General features: G+C 40.4%; 1 protein-coding gene across 1 annotated transcript in view; it reads left to right on the top strand.

The window, feature by feature from the left end:
* LOC131434612 (uncharacterized) overlaps positions 1-22,617 on the top strand; it is a 249,858-nt gene that overhangs the window by 33,106 nt on the left and 194,135 nt on the right. The window contains exon 2 of the mRNA XM_058601499.1: positions 12,752-13,374. Within this exon, the coding sequence (XP_058457482.1) occupies positions 12,932-13,374 (443 nt within the window). The 5' untranslated portion in view covers positions 12,752-12,931. The remainder of the gene's footprint in view (positions 1-12,751; positions 13,375-22,617) is intronic.

Genomic DNA, 22,617 nt, shown 5'->3' with positions numbered 1-22,617 from the left:
GTATCCGCAGGCAAGCCCTTCCTAAGCGACCGTGTGCCGCTTAAAGTACACAAGCCCTGCGGGAGTGCCTATCGGCACATCAGGATTAATATCAGTGAAATCCTGATTATGGTATACTGGTCACGGCGAACATAACGGACAGGATTTTTTGGTTTATGGATAGGATATGACGACTTTGGGCTGACAGTCGTGCTGTTCTGCTCCCTCAGTAAGGAAGGGTGATATCGACTTGAAATGGCGAGTAGGATAACAGTACGGCTGCCTCCGTCCCGGTAAAACCGTGGCAGGCCTTCGGATACGTTCGATACCCGTACATCAACTTGATGAGTACTAGGCTCGGATGTAATATTCCCGACTTACGCCGATCCGGCTCTGAACACGGTTCTCACGAGGGGCCGTGTCAACCCTAGCATGGCCTCACTGCTTGCATAGATAACCATGGGATCACAGAAGGCAACTAGTTACTTCGGGTGGAGATAGCGGTCCGAAGGGGGGACCCTGGAAAATGGAAGAGAGCACTAATCAAAAGGAAGTTGGAACGATGAATCCGTTCGCCAAAGGCGGTTTATCGAGATCTCCGCCCCTGCAAAACCAACATGGGCACCAGTCTCGTGATAAGGAGCAACAGAAGTTGCAGCAGCAGTCACAGCAGCAGCCGCAACAGCAGCAGCAACAGATGCACCAGCCAAAGCAGAATGTGTTGAACAAAACAATGCAGAAGCCGAGAGTACTAGAAGCGAAAAGTTTAGTGGACGAGCTCCATAGTTTCGTGGACGCAAGGAACAACATCCACAAAGAAATTAAAGAGATGGTCCACAGAATTCGGAAGGCGGTAGTATCGGCCGTCAAAGAGTACGAAACGATAGTAGAACGAGCAAACACAGCGGAACTTACATTAACATCCGCTAAAGTTACCGCTATCACGAGTTCTCTGAAGCAGGGAGGCACCAGTGCAGCTCCGGTGAGCTCAACGAAACAAGGGAAAGAGGGAGTTGCTGGGGTGGATAATGTCTCTGTTTCCATTACTCCAAAGAGGCCAAGAACATCTCCAGGAGACGAGAGACCAGGCGGTTCCAAGAGACCTATACGCCTAGACGAGGACTCCTCTGAGGAGGTGGCTGAGCAAAAGGAAGGATGGAATACTGTTGGTGGCCGGAAAACAGAGAGAAAAAAGAGTCAGCAAAAGCGAAAGGAGCGGAGAAAATTGGAGCAGAAGGGGAAAGAAAAGTTTGTGCCTCGTCAAAGGACACCAAAAGGGGACGCAGTTCTCGTCAAGGCTAACGAGACTATGACGTACGCAGCAATCCTCAAGAAGGTCAGAGAGGACCCGGAGCTGAAGAATCTCGGTGAGAACGTGGTGAGAGCAAGGCGCACGCAAAAAGGAGAAATGCTTTTCGAGTTGAAAAAGGACCCTACGGTCGACAGCTCGACCATGAAGGAGCTCTTGGGTAAATCATTGGGTGAAGGAGCGGAAGTGAAAGCTTTATGCCCGGAAACGATGATTATATGCAAGGACCTAGATGAGGTCACCTCAGCAGAGGAGCTAAGCGGTGCACTTAAGACACAGTGCAACCTGGGCGACGTGCAAATTATGATCCGTCTAAGGAAAGCATATAGTGGCACACAGACCGCGTTGATTCGTCTACCAACAATTGCTGCTAACAAGGCATTGGAGGTAGGTAAAATAACGATCGGATGGTCGCGGTGTTTACTGAGAGCTGTACCGCGAGTGGAAAAGAGAGCGGAAAGATGCTTCAAGTGCTTGGACTTTGGACATCGAGCAGGAGCTTGTAAAGGCCCCGACAGATCCAAAATGTGCTGGAAATGTGGAGGGATGGGTCATGTTGCGAGAGACTGCACGCAAAAACCGAAGTGTATGCTTTGCACTTCGGAGGAGGGAGATGATCATCAGACTGGTAGCTTCAAGTGCCCTGTCTACAAGAGGGCGACTGCGGGCCAACAGTAATGGAGATAACTCAGATAAATCTGAATCATTGTGATACCGCACAGCAACTGTTATGGCAGTTAATGACAGAAACGAAGTGCGATGTTGCGATAATCTCAGAGCCGTATCAAGTTCCCCCTGATAACGGCAACTGGGTGTCAGATAGAACAGGAATGGCCGCGATACACGTCATGGGAAGATTCCCTATACAGGAAGTGGTCGAGAGCGCAAGTGAAGGCTTCGTGATTGCTAAGATTAACGGCGTCTTTGTATGCAGTTGCTATACCCCTCCGAGGTGGACAGTGGAGCAGTTTAGCCAGGTGCTGGAACAATTGACCAATAAGCTAATCGGACGAAAACCAGTAGTCATAGGAGGAGACTTCAATGCCTGGGCGGTGGAATGGGGCAGCAGAGTAACCAATGCAAGAGGATACATCCTGCAGGAAGCTTTAGCAAAGTTAGAAGTACGATTGTGTAATGAAGGCTCCGTTAGTACATTTCGGAAAGACGGTAGAGAGTCGATCATCGACGTCACGTTCTGCAGTCCTAATCTGGCAGCAAACATGAATTGGAAAGTGAGCGAGGAATACACTCATAGCGATCACCAAGCGATACACTATCGCATCGGCCAACGAATCCCAGTGGCGACACGGAGAAGCATTACCGATGGGCGAAAGTGGAAGACGAAAACCTTTAACAAGGACCTCTTTATTGAGGCACTTCGACCGGACGGCGGCGTCGATAATATCGATGCGACCGAACTGAAAAGAAGAATGATGATGGCTTGCGACACCACAATGCTGCGAAAATCGGAGCCAACGAATAGCCGCCGCCCAGCTTACTGGTGGAACGAGACGCTCAGTACGTTACGAGCTGCTTGCCTCAGAGCCAGGAGGCGGGCCCAGAGAGCAAGGACAGAAACAGAAATAGAGGAACGCAAGTCGGCTTTTCGGGAAGCCAGGTCCGCTTTCAAACGGGAGATTAAGCGTAGCAAATCAAATTGCTACAAGAGACTGTGTCGAGAAGCAGACGCCAATCCCTGGGGGGACGCATATCGAGTTGTGGTGGCGAAAATTAAGGGTCCGTCCACCGTAGCTGAGATGTGCCCGAACAAGTTGAAAGAGATCGTGGAGTGTCTCTTCCCGAAGCACGACCCGACTACTTGGCCACCAACACCGTATGGCGAAGAAGAAGCCGACTCTGTTGATCGGCAAATTTCTAATGAAGAGCTTACACAAGCCGCAAAACGACTGAAAGCCAAGAAAGCTCCAGGCCCGGATGGGATACCAAACGTGGCGTTGAAAACCGCGGTTCTGGCGTATCCAGACATGTTCCGAACTGTGTTGAACGAAGGCAACTTCCCAGACATGTGGAAGATCCAGAAGCTGGTGTTGCTGCCGAAGCCAGGTAAACCACCGGGTAATCCTGCCTCGTATAGGCCTATTTGCCTGCTGGACACACTTGGGAAACTCCTGGAAAGAATTATTCTCAACAGGTTGATGAAATGCACAGAAGGCGAACGAGGATTGTCGAACATGCAGTTCGGTTTCCGTCAAGGAGTGTCGACGATTGATGCAATCCGGACAGTGCTTGAGAGCGCTGAGAAGGCGTCCAAACAGAAGCGAAGAGGTGACCGATACTGCGCCGTGGTTACAGTGGACGTGAAGAATGCTTTCAACAGTGCCAGCTGGGAGGCCATCGCCACAGCACTACACCGAATGCGGGTCCCAGATTATGTTTGCCGAATCCTAAAGAGCTATTTCCACAATAGAATCCTGGTGTACGATACGAACGAAGGACAGAGGTCAGTGCGAGTGACGGCGGGCGTCCCTCAGGGATCCATTCTCGGTCCGACTCTCTGGAACGCTATGTACAATGGGGTCTTGACACAGAAACTTCCCAGGAAAGTGAAAATCGTGGGCTTCGCGGACGACATATCGTTAACGGTGATGGGCGAGTCTCTGGAAAAAGTAGAGGCCTCGGTGACAGAGACGATAAGCACGATTGAGGGCTGGATGAACGGAGTCAAGTTACAAATAGCTCACCACAAAACGGAAGTGTTGTTGGTGAGCAACTGCAAGTCGATCCAGCGTATCGAGATAGATGTAGGGGGACATGCGATTTCAACTAAGCGAGCTCTGAAACTTCTCGGAGTGATGATCGACAACCGGTTGAACTTTAACTGCCATGTCGACTATGCCTGCGAGAAGTCCGCGAAGGCGATAAATGCAATAACGAGGATCATGCCAAATGTCGGTGGCCCGAAAAGCAGCACAAGACGTCTGTTAGCCAGTGTATCTTCGTCAATACTACGGTATGGTGCTCCTGCCTGGGGAACAGCATTGAAAACGAAGAGGAACCGTGAAAAGCTCAACAGAGCATTCCGGCTTATGGTCATACGAGTCACGAGCGCCTACAGGACAATATCGTCGGAAGCAGCAAGCGTTATCGCTGGAATGATCCCAATCTGCATTACCCTGGCGGAGGATATCGAGTGTTATCAGCGTAGAACCACCAGAAACGTGCGAACGATGGTTCGAATCGATTCGATGGCGAAGTGGCAGCAGGAGTGGGACAGTACGGAGAAAGGTAGATGGACTCACCGGCTCATTCCACATCTGTCGCCGTGGATGAATAGACAACACGGAGAGGTAAACTTCTACCTAACGCAGTTTCTATCTGGCCATGGTTGTTTCCGGAAGTATCTGCATCGGTGTGGTCACGCCGCGTCTCCATTTTGTCCGGAGTGTGAGTATGTTGAAGAAACACCAGAACATGTGATATTCGATTGTCCCCGGTTTGCGGAAGTACGTAGAGAAATGCCTGCTCTAAGGGTGGATAATATATCTGAGGAAATGTGTCGTGAAGAAGGCACTTGGAATGCAGTAAACAAAGTGGTAACACAGATACTCTCGGAGTTGCAGCGAATATGGAGAAGGGATCAGCGAGTAAGCGTCGGATCGAGAGAACTTCCTTCGTCGGTGTAGTCTTGATCCGTCGTCGGGGACAAGATGAGTAGACCACGTCATAGCATCGTAAGGATACAAGTATCGAAAACGTCGGTTTCGAGAGAACTCCCAGCGTCGGGGAACTCTCTGTCGCGGTAGGCTAGATCCTTCGGCGGGGACTAGTCGAGTAGCCACCACAACACCGACTTGTGTCGTCGGGGCGCCAGCCAACCAGAAGCTAAGCTCCAACTGGAATCGCCGGACCGACCTCGGCACTCTCTCGTGTGTCCCGAGTGGTGCAACAGGGGACTCGGTGTCGGGAGAGCCTCTTTCGCCGGGGAACTCTCCGTCGGTGTAGTCTAGATCTTTCTTCGGGGGTTAGACGAGTAGATCGTGGCGTAGCACCGTTAAGATAGTCGGGGCACCAGTGAACCGGAAGCCATCCTCCAACCGGCATCATTGGATCGACCCAGGCATCCTTACGGTCGGGCCGTGGACGGGTATCGAAAACGTCGGTTTCGGGAGAACTTCCATCGTCGGGGAACTCTCTGTCGGTGTAGGCTAGATCCATCACCGGGGACTAGTTGAGCAGACGCCACAACACCGATTCGAGTCGTCGGGGCATCAGCGAACCGGACGCCATGCTCCAACCGGAATCGCAGAGCAGACCTCGGCACTCCTTCGGGTGTCCCGCGTGGCGTAAAAGGGGAAACTCTCAGTCGGTGTAGGCTAGATCCATCGTCGGGGATCAGTTGAGTAGTGCGGTGCGACGTAGCGGCATTGGGTTGTCGAGGCGCCAAAGGTGGATCGAGAGGGATAAAGATAGAAACTCAGGAGCTCATTTTCTTCCAAATGAAGAAGTGCATGAGCACAGCCTCCCCCGAAGTATTGAGCTTAGCTTAGTTCCGGGGGGATCAAGGCAAGATGTCCAAGGTGTTTTAGTGGGTAAGGTTCAGCCAGTCCCACTCGCTGGTTCACAATAGCGGTAGCTTGACAACTACTGAGCGCGTGAACTGGGAAAGTACATAAGTAGGTATTTCACCTTGTAAAAAAAAAAAAAAAAACACACACACACACACACACACACACACACGCATACACACACAGACATTTTGCGTATTCGACGAACTGAGTCGAATGGTATATGACACTCGGCCCTCCGGGCCTCGGTTCAAAAGTCGGTTTTCACAGTGATTGCATAACCTTTCTATATGAGAAAGGCAAAAAAAAAATTTTCTTCGATTCTTAAAAGAATTACCAAAATCGGTTTGTTTGACCGTCTACTGATAAAAACCATCAAATTGGAAAAGATTTGAGGTCGATTTAGAATTTTTCTTAAGGTTTTTCCCCATTTTCAGTATTTTTAACACACTTTACCCTATATTTCCGGATCCGGAAGTCGGATCCGCATGAAATTCAGGAATAACGCATGGGACCACAGGACCTTTCATTTGAACCTAAGTTTGTGAAAATCGCCATCTATGAGAAAAGTTAGAACAGATATTTTCTTTTTTTGCACATTTTACCCCATAACTCCCGAACCGGAAGTCGGATCCAAATAATATTCAGGAATTTTTTATGGGACCTTAAGACCTTTCATTTGAATCTAACTTTGTGAAAACCGATTCAGCCATCTCTGAGAAAAGTTAGTGCACTTATTTTCACATTTTTTTGCACATTTTACCCCATAATTCCGGAACCGGAAGTCGGATCCAAATAATATTAAGCAATTTTGTATGGCACCATCTAAGTTTGTGAAAATCGGTTCAGCCATCTCCGAGAAAAGTTAGTGCATAAAAACGTTACATACACACACGCACATACACACACAGACATTTTGCGTACTAGACGAACTGAGTTGAATGGTATATGACACTCGGCCCTCCGGGCCTCGGTTCAAAAGTCGGTTTTCACAGTGATTGCATAACCTTTCTATATGAGAAAGGCAAAAAGTATTCAACATTCGTCTTGAATGTAATTAAATAATATTCCATTTTCATTGATTTGATTGGAATGTATAAACGATTTGGTTGCCTATTCCCTATCAATCTATATCTATCTTTGGATCGTTCTGCCACCCGATTGGCATGTCATAACTTAATTATATCTAAACTAACTATTTTTTAAAGGCTAACGAGACCAGACTTGAATCAGAATTTGCAACGAAAATTACTTTCTGTTATAAACTTGTTACTGCTTGTGACCCGGCATACTGATTAAATAAGAATTTAAAAATGAAAGTTATTCTTTGCACATTAAAAAAATAACGAAAGCTGTTTCTGTTGGCTAACCTGAGTCACAATTTGGTTCCACATCTTTTCATCTATAACGCATCCTGAGTTACCTTTCTAAATTTCTTCAATATCTGTTTGACAACTGCCCAATATTTCTGAATTTGGTGAAATTGAGGGAAGTTGAGATCCACAGCTTGCCAACTCAGGCCATAACTTCACATGTTCATCGTAAGCTTTAATGTACGAAATATGATTTTTCAGACACTTCAGTTTACACATTTGGAAACCCAAAATCCTGTTTGTAACGAAAACCTGTGGGTTTTTGTCCGTTGCTGCCAATATCTTGTCAGATCATAATTTTTCTTGCGAATTTATCTGCGAAAATTCATAAGAACTTACCAAGGGCATCATTATTGTTTGGCAAATCATCATGAATAGGTTAACTCTAGAACAACGCTTCCAAATGGTGAAAATTAATTTTCAAAATCAGTGTTCAATTAAAACTGTGTATAGTGCAAAATTCCTTTCAGTGGTGAGGCGTATTTTTGGTTGAATGGATACGTCAACAAGCAAAATTGCCATATTTGGAGCAAAGATAATCCACTCGCCGTTCAAGAATTACCGATACATTCCGATAAATGTAGTGTTTGGTGCGGTCTATGGGCTGGTGGAATCATGGGCCTTTATTTCTTCAAAAATGAGGAAGAAAGACGCATTATCGCGAATGGAAATCGATACAGAACCATGATCAGTGAATTTTTGTTGCCAAATCTTCAAGATCTAATCTAACGGAAATCTAATCATTTTTCCTCAAAAATGTTTTTCAAGGGTAAGGCTGCTGACAATTCGGAGGATTTTTGTACACTATTTGCCAATTACTTCCAAGAAACCTATACTACGTTTTCCGGAGAGGATCAAGACCGTGAATATTTTAATGTCCTCCCTGAATATGTTTGTAACATTTATATTCATCACATTTATGTCCAAGATGTTATGCAAGCTACATTACATTAGATGTCTCTAAAGGTCCCGGACCTCCCGTATTCATGGAAAAATTATCGTTGGAACTAGCCACACCCTGGTTTTGGCTTTTCAATAAATCACTCATGACCGGTATTTTCCCTATTTGATATCGATTTTCAAAAGTGGAAAAAAATCAGAAGCTGCTATATTGCTATCTATATTGTATACAACATTTACAATCCGGTAGAAGATGCTACAAGAACTTGAGTCTCTCAAAGCATAAACCGCGGGAGAATTTTTCTACATTCCTTCGATCCACTTCATACTCTGAGTATTTCACGGCCCTTAAAAAAATTACAGTCTGATAATGATCGTTGCTGTGTGGAATTTCCCAAGAGAGAATCGCAAGTTGAAAATTATCGCAGAAAATCGAGTCGATGATTCAACTTGATGATTCTCATACTAGGTTGCAATATTTCAAAACCCTTGTGTGGAGCATTCACAGACATTTTCATAGACACAACTTATACAAAGGTTATATGCACATAGTTAGAATAAGCGGCAATAGTAAAATGATTCTATCGCAATTATCAACTGCCTGTATAGAATCGGATCGCGAAACGAGAATCGCGATCGCTTGTTGCTTCAGAGAAGATCTCCACAGCAGCGTGCTAACCTTTGATTATCAGAAATGTCATCGAGAGAAATTCGCTCTCGCACTGATGTCGATTCTATGTTAAATGAGCCATGCCGGGTTTTTGTTGTTGCGATGATTTCCAACTCTCTTTGATGGCACTGATTCAATCGTGTGAAGAGTTGCCAGTGAACGTTCTTTGATACGATAAAAGCCATCCTTGATTCAAACTACAAAAATAGGAACTGGCACTGAACACTCGTATCTGACTGATCGTCAGCAAGTGTTTCGATTTAAAGGAAGGACATCCAACCATATTCTAGTCACCTCAGGAGTTCCACAAGGTTCTCATCTAGGCCCTCTCTTATTAGACAATCAAACAGTAGAAATCAGTATCAGAATTAGAGATCTGGTAGTTATTTTAGATAAATATTTGACTTCCATCGATCACTATAATGCAATAATCAGCAGAGCTAATAACATGCTTGCATTTAAAAAACGCTTCAGCAATAATTTTCGCGATCCTTACACGATTGAAATTTTATATATTGCCCACGTAAGGTCGATACTTGAATATTGTAGCACTGTTTGGCCCCCATTCTCAATCACTCACAAGGAACGTATAGAATCAATCCCAAATAAAAAATATGATTTTAAACGCGTTTTTTACGAAAGCATCGTCATTCAATAATTCTACATATAAAAAGCCAGACCCCAACGTTTTCCTTTTCATTGTTTGCTACTTTGGAGAGGTTTTACAGCTTCAAAATGGCGGATTTTTATGTGAAATTCCATAGGTTTTACCTTGAACAACCACCAAAATTTCCAAACACTAAAAAAAATCAACCGGAAACGTTGAAGTCTAGAAAAACTTCTACTGTAACTATGCTTTTTTGATTTGTTCACTTCTGATTAGTCTGCGCTGAGATACAGTGGACACCTCAAATCATGATTTTTTTCAAGCGTCCTCAAATATACACATTTATTTTTGGATTTTCAGTTGCGTAATGGTTTTTGCGGAAAAAAACATCACTTTGGTACAAATAACCGAATTGTCCGCTATTCTTATAAAAATTGAAGTATCCCGCATAATTTATTCCCGAAATTCGGTTGTCTAAAATACATGTACCGAAAAATTGGTAATTTTGTACCAAACAGTTTGCACTTTGAAATAATCAAAGCAACATAGTTGTAGTAGATGTTTCTCTAGACTCCTACGTTTTTTTTCTGATTTCTTTTTAATTTTTTGAATTGTTGGTGGTTGTTTGAAGTCAAAACAGCGATTTTTTACGAAAAAAACATCTTTTTGTAGCTCCCCAAAGTAACAAAAAATGAAAAGGAAAACGTTAGTTTCGGGTATTTTATATGTAGAAAGTGTGTGCAGAATTTGAAAATAATTGGTGAAGTACTTTTAAATGACAATGGACATGAACTTTTCAAATGCGGTTTCGAGAAAAAGGCGTTCAAAGTTTATTGTCTATGAAATCGAAGGAAAGAATTTATTTTTCTAGGGGGTGGGTATGGGTCTAAAACTTTCGAAATATTACTCTTTTAAACGAAGGTCCGAAGGGTCGAGTGTCATATACCATCCGACTCAGTTCGTCGAGATCCCAAAATGTGTGTGTGTGTATGTGACAAATAATGTCACTCAATTTTCACAGATATGGCTGAACCGATTTTCACAAACTCAGATTCAAATGAAAGGCCTCATGGTCCCATTTCCTGCTATTGAATTTTATCCCGATCCGAAATTACAGGGTATAAATGGAAAAAATTGTCATTCACTTTTTTCACAAATGGCTTAACCGATTTCCACAAGCTTAGATTGAAACGAAAGGTGTTATGGTCCCATCTATGCTCAATCAATTTTCTCGGAAATTTCTTACCCAATTTTCAAAATCTAAGATGCAAAGAAATAGTTTTGAAGTTCTTTAAAAAGTCCCTGAGAAGTTGAACCAAACCTGACTTCCGGTTCCGGTTGGGGTCCAGTGCGATAAGTGGAAAACATTCAATTTCATGAGTATTTTTTCACAAGTGATGTTGGCAGATCTTGTTAGTTAGTGGAGATATAAACTTATTTTGGGACTACTAGTCACCGCTTCCCGGTTCCGAAATCACCGATAATAGTGAAGAAAAGCTTCAAAAACGGAACTCATTTCGATTTTTCAGCAACGGTTGAACCGATTTCCACAATTTATGATTCAAATTAAAACTCTTATTGTGTTTAAAGAAACTGTGAAATTTTATCCAGATCCGACTTCCGGTTCAGAAATAGCGATGAGTGACAAAACTTTCAAATCGTCATACAAAATGACGATGCAAAACCGATACAGAAGAAAAAACCATCGCTTTTGCTCCGTTACCAGCGTGTTTGGTTCATTTTCCAAAAGCGTGCAGGGTTACCACATTTAAATCTACATTTTCAGAAGAAAAATGACTGTGTTCGTGTATGTATGTATGTATGTATGTATATATGTATGTATGTATGTATATATGTATGTATGTATGTATTTGTATGAGTGTGTGTCAAATAATGTAACTCATAGGTTGCTGTTGAATTACATCCGGGTCCGAATTCCGGTTCCGGAACTAGGGTAACAGGTATTTTGGTTCACCTAACAAACTTTATGGATTTAATCGATGTTAAATAACCCATGTTGCATCAATTTGAAGCTAATCATATTAAATTACCTATTGCGGAAGGGTTTTTCAAAGATATTACATCATTTGGTGGATATTTCTACAAAGTGGGCCAAAATAAAATCAAGCCGAAAGTGGACCAAAATACCTCTGTTATTCTATAGAGTAAATTTTGTTTAAAATTTCAAACCGTCATTTAGTGGGACGATGCATTCTTATTAACTCGACCTAACTGATTGAAAAGGTAGTGATAGTTTATACCTAAAGAAAGTTTGTAATTTTATTCAAGTTTGAAAAAAAAATTCTTGACTGAATCTTCTAGTGATATTTTTGAAACTATAAGTAATATGAGAAAGGCATCATTACACCACTAGGTGGATTAAAGGTATTTTTTTTAATTTGACGGATTATCTAAACTATCGGTGATGGAGCATTAGTCACTTGGAGAGTGCATTCAGTGCTCATTTTGGATGAATAAGCTCAGCGATTTTATCGCATCTTTAAAACTGGTATGAAATTTGATATTTGGCAAGATCTACTTTGGCCATTGAAGTATTTGTTTCCCACAGTCATTAATTATCTGTGAGTGTGTGTTTGAAGTAAAGTGCAGCAAAGCGCAGATATTGGACTGGCTCTGAAAACTCCTAAGTTTGCTCAACAACTCTCTGATAGTGTCTCTGCCACTTCCTAACCTAAAGCAAGATAAGTTGGTCATAGACATGTATTTTGAACCAAATCCGATCGGCCTACTGCTGTTCACCCATCTTTGATTGATGACCCAGCCACAGTGGGCACGGGAAATCTTTACGCCTTTGAGCTACGGCCGCTGCTTTGTCGGACCGGGACGTGGGGTGCTAAGTGGTGGTAATAGTGCTGCTTTTAGTCGATTTTAACAGTGATTTGGAGTGTTAAAGTTAAGGCCGGAGGCAAATTATTGCTCACTGTCTGTCAGCCCGACACACAATGGATGGCTTGCTAATCGAATGGTGGGGTAAAAGATAAAAAAAGAAACACGCGGCGGCGCCTGGACTACTTTTTCTCTCCCATCGTCATCTCGCAAGACCTTGGAAGTTCTTGCGCCATCTACGCTGACTTCACGCTGGTCTTTGGCGGAGTGCTTGTTTAGCCTACATTTTATGATTACTGTATCATTTCGGTTTCGTACCCTACTAACATTTGCGGGTGCAAGTTCGAACCAGTTTCATGCGAGTAATTTTCTCGCACATAGGCTGCTTCGAAAGGTGACTGAACTTGATAGCAGTCGAGTAGAATTATTTATATGGATAATCTCGTTCGGCGGGACTAGTTTAAGAATGCAAGTCTCAATTGGTCAACTTTTCGTGTCTTACGGCCATCATTAATGACTGTTTTCTGTTTTTCATTTCAGTGATACAAATCGAATGAACGAAGTCGCTGTTGACATTGAGCCTCATTAGAGCCGGGTTTCTATATAAAACGAGATGACCCTGCCTTCGATGAGAAATCATCGAATTAACTTCACCGATCCTATAATCCCAATCCACGTAACTCTGGCTGAAGTTGCGCGGGTCCGCCAACCTAACTAATAATGTCAGGATGGACCGACAGGCGGACATCCACTTTGAAGGCGGAAAACAAAGGAAAAAGTAATGCAGCCGTTGACGAAGACTTCAAGCCACCGGAAAGCTCTATCGCGGAGAGTTTAACGTTGTCCAGTAAGTTTCCCCTACGTAAGATCGGAGATCTTTTCCGGAGCAAGCTACGCAGTTCGGGCAGTTATTCCATCAAAAGTTTCAATCATAGTGTTGCTCAGGAGTGTAAAATATCCGAATGTGTAACATTGGACGTGGAAAATATTCCCACCCCGGTGAAGAAACCCGAACGGCCCGTGCCTACCGTCGAAATAGTGACGGCGGTCGTGAATGAAAAGGTTACCCCGAGTGAAAATGAAGTCACAACAATCAGCAGTTCGCCGGTTGTACGATCGCGGAAAGTCACTACGCTTAATCGAACGTTTCAGCGGAAAAAGAGGTAAGTCCGGGGAAACTGATAACTTTGATATGGATTAACATGAAATTGAATGCAACTGTTGGCTGGATACGAATAAGTCCTGTAGCTTTCTGATAGTAGCAAAATGAGAGAGTGTGAATGGGTTTGCGTGATGTAGTCCAAGGGACCGTTCATAAACTACGTAGAGAATAGTTTTATGCTTTTGAACCCTTCTCCCCTCTTCCCCCTCGTAGACTTTCCGTTTTTACAAAACAGGTATTTTTATTGAATTTAGTTTCTATTACAAACAGTATTATCACGTCTTCTCTCACAAATGGTTCAAAATAAATTTTATGGTTTATCCGCGGAAATTCATCAATAAGATCAATAGGAGTAGGTAATGTCACAGACATAACCGGGAGATTGGCGTAACTTCAGGAATCAGAACAAATTGGCTCAAATGGCACGTTCCCCTTGATATTTGGAGATTTGGCCTTGCTTATCGTCATCCGCACGCGTTCCCAAGTTCGTTACCGCGCCGCCACTTTCGTATTCCGCCACATCGCCATTGGAAGCTCGTCGAAATACTGCCGTCACCTCTCGATCACCTCACAGTCGTTCGTGAGATGATCCCCGTTGGTGTCCTTGCACATATCGGCCTGTGGCACATGGCCTCTGCGCGAACGGTTCACCTTCTCGTAGAACTTCCTTGTGTCATTTGCACGGAACAGCTGTTCCATCGCTTCGCGATCTCGGTCTTCCTGTTGGCGCTTTTTTCTACGGGATACCTAGTTTAGTCTGTTTCGCCCCTGTCTGTATCGCTCCTCGTTTGCTCTTGTCCGGTGTTGCAGCTTGCTCGCCCAAGCTGCATTCTTCTCGACCACTAACTGTTCATATTCGTCGTCGAACCAGTCGTTCTTTACGTTCGGGACCGCCGTACCTAGCGTTGCTGATGCAGTGCTACCTTACTTCTTTATAGTCGCTGAATAAAGACCCATTGTCATCATTGTCATCAGTCTCAGAGGATTCAGAGTCTGTGATCACCATTGCATCAACAGAATTTTCCCTCACAACTGAATAGTGGAAATTGCACCATTTCGCACCTTTTCCAAAACTGTATGTCATCACTATTTTAACACCCACGTAAACCCTTTGCTCCAGTTTTACTCGCTTTCTGCCTATACGGTGCTCAAAAAACATCATTTGTTTGCAAAAAATCAAGAAGGGAAGACGAAACCAGACGCAACGAATGTTTTTGATTTTTGCTAACATAAGTCTTAAAGTTAAACGGATTGCAGCAACGATATTCAATTTTTGGATTCATTTTCATTTTTTCAACTTTCCAAGTTAAGGTTGGATCAGTGGCGTGACGTGTATCGGCAAGTTTAGCCCGTATTCGAGCGAGTTGCGCTGCGGTACGCTCCGCGCGTGCGAGTCGTGATTGAAAAATTCACTGCTCCGAAAGTATTAATCTTTCCACTCTGAAACTTTAACTTTTAACTTTTTTCATTAAATATACCTTAAAGGTTGTTTTGTGGAATAGCGGCGGCGGTGACTTAAGAGAGTTTTCTAAATAAATTCTTAACGTTACTTTTGGCGTTCTGAAAAGGGCCATTAGTGGAGCCTGGAAAAAACTATTTGGCTACGGATGATTTAGTTTGTATTCTAGAAAGTAGGGCGCCATTCCTAATCATTTGTTAGTTTGAGCCTAGATGATCGTAACACAAGTCGTACAATCGTTCATATGTTTCAATATTAAATACATCTTAATATTTGAGTGAACGAAACTATCAAAATGCTGTACGGGGCTCATTTCTGGCATTTAGAAGGGAATTCTCTACGATACTAAACACTGTTTGGAACATTTTTCTCGAATGCGATGTAGTCGAATGCTCTTTATTTGCACTCGTTTGGTGCGAATTTCGCACAGCGGAGAGTGCACAAAGCTAAACAAATTATTCTAGATTTGCAATAATCTGATGATTTTTACCTTCGATTTGCATAGAAGCAATCTTAAAAGTCAAAAAACTCACTTTCAAGGATCACATTGAAGGAATTCAGGCAAAGTGTAATAAATATATTAAATGTTTATATCCTCTTATAAACAGAAATTCTAAGCTCTGCCTAAAAAACAAATTGTTAATTTATAAACAAATTTTCAGACCAGCCATGCTTTATGCAGTACCAATTTGGTCAAGTTGTTGTTCCACCAGGAAGAAAACGCTTCAAAGGATTCAGAATAAAATTCTGAAAATGATTTTGAAGCGTCCTCCCTGGTTTAGTACAAATGAGTTACACAGACTCACAAATATAGAACCATTAGATGTAATCTCACATAATAATATAAGCAAATTCCAACAAAAATCGATGCAATCTTCAATTGAATCGATTCGCTCTCTGTATTAGTTAGTAAGTTAGTAGATAAGTTTATTTTCCCCATTACACAATACAAGTAGGTTTAGAATTTTTCCCTACACAAAAATCTCAGAATTGCGGAAGCAAATAATGTCTTCATGATAATAACCAAATCATGTATATAATAGGGCTGAAAAGTTATCACTTGTGGCTGAGCACCCAATTTAAATCTTAATAATTTATTTTTTAACTCATATTCCAATAAATAGTTATTTAAAAAAAACCAAAAATCTCGATAGTTCTCTAGATAACATTTAGAGCCATTAGAACGACTGGTTTTGTGTAATGTTCCTCATCGTTGTCCACTTTTCGTTGTCTTTTTTTTCATATGCAAACGACTAGCAGCAAGATGACGCAATCTTGTTTGAAGCGAAACTCACACTGCGAATGTCGAACAGCAGATATGCTCATTGAAGAACTAGTTATTTTTTTACATTTACCTTTGACTCCGTTCCTCATATTCGCCATTGACTGAAGCATTGTTTTTTATGGTAATTTTGGTTGAACGGCAATTTGTAACAGGAGATTTTTCTTTCAATTGAGAATTGAGAACAAGTCCATTGACTCAATTCAGATTATTCCACGATCAAGTCTTACACAGGAAAAAATATGAATATTACAGGTGACATAACTCTACAAACGATACAATTCATAACAACTTAACTTGCCAAATGACGCAATATTCCATTCGTGCAGAATTTTACAGGCTCCGAGTGTAATTTGCATTCGGTTACCAAGTGCCGCTGTATATATGTATCAATTGTTTATTAAACAGACCTGTGCTTCTGTGGCTCAGTCGATTAAGTGGTGTGCTGTGTGGTCTAATGTTTCTCTGTTCAAGTCGCACTGTTGCCTACGATCTTTTGTTTTTTATTTCATTTGAATTCATGCCATGTAATCTTCAAATCAGAGGTGGAAATAAGCCCATTTTGCGCATGAAAATACCCTCTCAGCAGGCCGTTCAATTTTGTTGGTTTTTGAGCGCTTGTTGAACGACATATTGCACGAAATATTCGTTCAATTTACTGGAACGGTTTGTTGTTGTTTTTTGTCTTGCAAAAATAGTGTGAAAATTTTGAAACAAACCGTTGAACCGAATGCCATTTTTTTCGTTCAACAAACCCGGCAGACAGAGGTCCATTGTTGAGCCATTTTTAACATGAGGAGTTGGAGCCACGTTGGACTAGTTTTACTGCAGAATTTCTGAAGTGTTTTCCACTTATTTGTTTAAACTAATACCTGCACAATACTTCTACTTCACGAAGAATAACAACACATTTTTTTTATGTAAAGGTAACACTTAATTTTCACACTATTTTTGCAAGAGAAAAAACAACAACGAACCGTTCCAGCAAATTGAACGAATATTTCGTGCAATATGTCGTTCAACAAGCGCTCAAAGACCAACCAAATCGAACGGCCTGCTGAGAGGGCGGTTTGTTGTTGTTTTTCCTCTTGCAAAAATAGTGTGAAAATTAAGTGTTACCTTTACATAGAAAGAAAATTTGTTGTTATTCTTCGTGAAGTAGAAGTAGTGAGCAGGTATGTAGTGTTAGTATAAAAAAATAAGTGGAAAAAGCTTCAGAAATTCTCCAGTAAAACTAGTCCAAACGGGGCCCCAACTCGTCATGTTAAAAATGGCTCAACAATGGACCTCTGGCTGCCGGGTTTGTTGAACGAAAAAAATGGCATTTGGTTCAACGGTCTGTTTCAAAATCGGCAAACGAAGGTCCCGTATTGGCCTCCCGTTGAACGATTGATTGGACTTTCATTGGACCAATGATCCAACGTATTGGACCAATGAAGGACCACCATTGAACGTTTTTTTCTAAGTGGGTATGAATCAAGATTTCCGATTGTGAATCAAAAAGTCGAACACCGGTAATTAAAAAAATGGGTAACAAAACTAAAATTGCGATTATGTTTTAAATTAAGGAAAATGAAATGGAAGACCTTTTTAAATTTCAAGTAAAACCAAAATTTATCTTTTCAAAAATCATTCGTTTCAAAATTCATTATAATATCTACAATAAATATGTGATATGGAAAGATAATACTGACTATTATTATTTACTGTGAATCAAAAAATCAACCCCTGCTTCAAATCACACAATTTTCATGGTCTTGAATATAAATTTGTGTGGAATACGGCGCTCCATTTATGTGCATCTTATAAGATGGAAAATCAAAAGATTTTTTTGAACTGTATATGATAAAAAAAAGTTACAAGTATTTATTATCCTTAGGGATTTTCAACACCCTGCAATTTTTTTTAAAGTTTTGAAAACCTCTTTGTCTTGAAATGTGGTCCTAAATTCTCATTTAATCAAGACGCACAAGTCAAAAACGGATTCAAAATACTCAAACGTCTCAACCGGATGAACGATAGGAAACAAAATATGATATTTTTGAAGAGTGGCTCAAATGAACAAGCAGGGAGTTTGTATTTTTCAGTTAAGTATCTATTTTTCCCGCATTTTCGATATTTCAATCATTTACCTTTTCTGAAACTGTTTTTCGTTGATTAAAGCTAAGCTGATGATGGTTTCAGTTCAAAAAAAAATCTGGCTGGGTGGGTTGAATCGCGAATCTATCTTTTTTAAATAATAAAAATTATAAACTGTGTGATTTCTAAGGCGAAACAAAGTGGCAACTTGCTGTTATCTTCACAGGCGGTGATCATTAAGGGATACCGTGTTTCAAAAAATATTAAGAAAAAATTAGTATTTATCTCTATTAAATGCTTAGGTACCAATTGAGTAAGCTTGATAAATAACTAATGAATCTGTTGTTTGATATTAATTAGTTTTCATTTTGGCAGTTGAAGAAATAAACACCGATATATCAGAAAACGAACGGAACAACCTAATCGCTGCAAGCCACGGCCACGGTCAAGTTCACTGCTTGTTACACCATCATCGAATCGATCGAACAGTTTGAGGAAACATTTTACCATAAATTCCACTAGCGTAGCATTAAATTGCCTTAACAGTTGTTGTCTAGACTGGTCTGATCGTATGCTAATTAACCGACAGCAGGAGCAACAGCACCAGCAGCTCAGATTGATTGGGAATTTTGTTTTCGAAAAAGCGCGGGAGGTTTGATTTGGTTCTAATCGAACATTCACGTTTATCAGGTGATTTTTCGCATTCCGGTTTTTCTTGGCATTGGCTCCGTATGCGATCAAGAATGTAACTGATTAGAATGTTGACATTGAGTTCGAAAGAATGAGTCAATGGTTTGGAAGAATGAATCAATGCCATTGCAACAAAATGGCTAGTAACAGTGTTAAGCGCTTGTATTGAAAATTTTCTGTTAAAAACGAGTATCAATGGACACATATTGTCCTTCGAAGACACTATTCGCATCAATATCAAGAGTTGGTTTTAAGTTTTTACCTAAAATTGAAATAATAAAATAGAAATTAAAATGACGTCTGATTTTTACGTTTTGTCTTCGAATCATTAATGCGTTAGCAGCTTATGTTGAAATTTGTGCAATTTGAATGTAAAATTAATGCAATTTGAATTAAAGCATCGAAACTTTGTGACTAAATTCTGGCCGTCAGCATATAGTTGTTATTTGGAAGTTTTAGCTTGTCTACTGGTGAACATAACTGTTTTCTAATTTGAACATAAACTGCTAACGCACTGATGAGTCGAAGACGAAATATATAAACAAGAAAATAATTATGTGCACTTAAAATGGTCTTTCCATCCATGCATAACCGATAGATTGCCATACTGATAATTGAAAGTCGATTCCGAATAAGAATCAATAGCAATTTATAAGACCTATCATTTGAGTCTAAATTTGTGAAAATCGGTTCTGAGAAAAATGAGTGAGGTTCGTTGGAACTGGAAACCAGTACAGCGGAAATTGTATCATGGCTCACAAATTGAAACCGGTTTGTGTCAAATTTAAAAGAGATTCTCCCGTTTTGCATCGCCGCTATAAGCAGCGGTTTTTACAAACTGGGTTTAAATTTCGGAATTACAGCGGATAAATGTAGACATTTTAATGTGAAAAGAGTGTTTTTCTATACAAGACGATGTATAAGGGAAAACCTTTGAACTTACAATATAATTCAACTTGTGTGCAGGCATTGTAAGTTGATAGAACATGAGTTATACTAGAAAGTCATTATTACCCTACAAGGAGGTGTAAAACAAATTTTGTCGTGAATATGACTTTCCTTACTATGGGGCGCTTTATCAAAATTTACCATGTATAAGAATGAGTAGAACTTAATCAGGAATATCTTTTGTTATATTTAACTCAGTAACATAATTTTTTCCTCCATATTATCAGAAATATGGTCAGCAATTTATGATAAAATTTTCAGTAGTATGAGATAACCATAACTAACTCAAAATTGAAATTTTCTCAAATGTTTGGTATGAACAAGCATAAGGGTGAAATTCAGTGTCAAAATAAGGCGCGGAATCGAACGACACATAGAAATATACTGAAGTCTTTTTTTATGCGAGTTTACGTACCGCATACAAAAAACCGCATAACTCTGAAAATTCGCATAAAAAAAACGCATAATAGAAAATCGCATAACTCTGAAAATTCGCATAAAAAAAACCGCATAACTCTGAAATTTCGCATAAAAAATTCGCATAAAAAACCGCATAAAAAAGACCTTAGTGTACAGAATATTTTCAGTGATTGAGTGCTGTTGGCTTATGACACGTCTTGTCCGCTAGTATTAACACTAACTATGGATGGTTATAAACCATGAGTATTGTTAATTGATTTATATGAGCGATATTGTTAATTTTTTCCTACATGTTATACGTTGATCGTCACCATCATTTTACTTACAGTATCATAAAAAATACAAGAAAACAACAATTAGATTTGTAAGAAACAAATGTATTCCTATTATGTTTGACTGCCTTTTTTGTAATAAATAGGTATGGAATTCGTTCACGCTAAAGAGATTTTCAGAAATGTGGAAAAGCATATCAGTTTTTTTCGTATTTCGTATTTACCCGTCTTTTTTTCTTCCGTACCAGTACGTACCGGCGCGTACTGGTTTTGCATCGTCACTTGACAGTTTGAAAGTTTTGACACTCATCGCTCTGTAATTACGGGACCGGAAGTCGTATACGGATGAAATTGAACAGTAGCTTTCAAGACAATGAGAGCTTTATTCGAAATCAATACTTGTGAAAATCGGTTTTGTCATTGCAGAGGAAATGAATTTAGTTCTTCTTTTGGCGTTTTTCTCCACTACTCCCGGTGTCTCCGGGACAAGAAACAGGTGACCAGTAGTACCAAACTAAGTTTATATATCTACCAACTAACATGTTCTAGTCGCATTTATCAGTCAGTTTTATGGGATTTGCACATGTTTTTGCCATCGCTTGTGGACAAATATTCATGAAATTAAATTTTTTTCACCAAACGCGTTGTAGTTCCGGAACAGGAAATCGGATCTGGATCAAATATTTTAGAAATATTTCAAGAACTTTAGGACCTTTTGTTTGTGTCTCCTACTATGGGAAAATCGCTTAAACCAGCTTGAGCGCATATTTTGTCACTAATTTGTACGTAATATACCGTAACTCCGGAACCGGAAATCGGATCCAAATCAAACTCAATAGCAGGCTATGGATACTTTTAATTTGAACCAAAATTTGTGAAAATCGGTTCAGGTATCTTTGAGAAAAGTGAGTGCATATTTTTGTTATATACGTACACACATACACACACAGTTCGTCGAGCCCACACGGGCCTCGTTTGAAAAGTCGGTTTTCACAGTGATTGCATAGCCTTTCTATATGAGAAGATTAAAAAGGTATAAAATTCGCTTAAAATTACCACCCACACGGAAAGAAATCCGTTACTGCTGTCATGATTAGAAAATCATTTTAACTTATCATGAAACCATGACCAATAACTCTTCTCCCATGAAAATTAATCATGGTTCGAAAATGCGTTACTTGAAGAATGCATTTCTTTCAAAGCTCGTAACTCTAATTTTTTACCCGGATATCACTTTGAACCCTCTGCCTCAAGTGATGTGATAGATTAATAGAGTAATGGTAAAGCAAAAAGCAAGACCTACTGAAAATGTTTACTTGATCCTGAAGCATGTTATTTAATAATCGTGTTGTTTTACCCACCGGCTGATAGAGAATTAAACATAACATAAAAATAAAGATAATGAACTGAAAATTGACATCATAAGAGACTAAGCACGGCCACGTTTTTCATTTGACAAACATCAATGTTACATTTTGTTTTCGTATTCTTACATATTTTATGTTGCTACACGGAACGCCCGAAATTAGCTCTGCGCCTAATTCGCATTTCTGTTTCTGGATTAGTTAATTTTAACAACAAAATTGACAAATCAACCAATAGATTAGTTGAAATTCAGAATTTATTTTGCTGTTTTCAGTGAATCTGTTTAGTTGGCAAAAATCCTAGACACAAACCAGCACAATTTCAATTGAATACGAAATTCTCGTTGGTAACTAATTTTGTAGTTGAAATCAAAAAAATTTACCCTGTGTAATTGTCACCATCGCAGTTGAAAGACAGCACAAATAAAATAGAAATGGATTTGGTTTAATTAACAAGTTTATTAGCTAAAAACTCATAAGAAGTGTTAAAGTAGAAGCAATTAGAAAAAAAAACAACAACAGGATTGTTCTGTTGAAATTGCTCTGAAATTGTTTGGATATTTGTATGTGTGCTATAGTATATACTTTATTGAATTTCTGAATGACCGGTATATAATGGTATGGTATGATATGGTGGTAAACTCAGTGAAAAACGTTTTTATGCAGAACTTGTGGACAATTGAAGCGATTGTGAACAATTTTTTTCACATTCTATGTATCGAATCCTGAT

The sequence above is a fragment of the Malaya genurostris genome, chromosome 3 (genome assembly GCF_030247185.1).
Source record: "Malaya genurostris strain Urasoe2022 chromosome 3, Malgen_1.1, whole genome shotgun sequence".
NCBI classification, from domain to species: domain Eukaryota; kingdom Metazoa; phylum Arthropoda; class Insecta; order Diptera; family Culicidae; genus Malaya; species Malaya genurostris.
The sequence above is the reverse complement of the archived record's forward strand: the minus strand, read 5'-3'. Positions and strand labels throughout refer to the sequence as shown.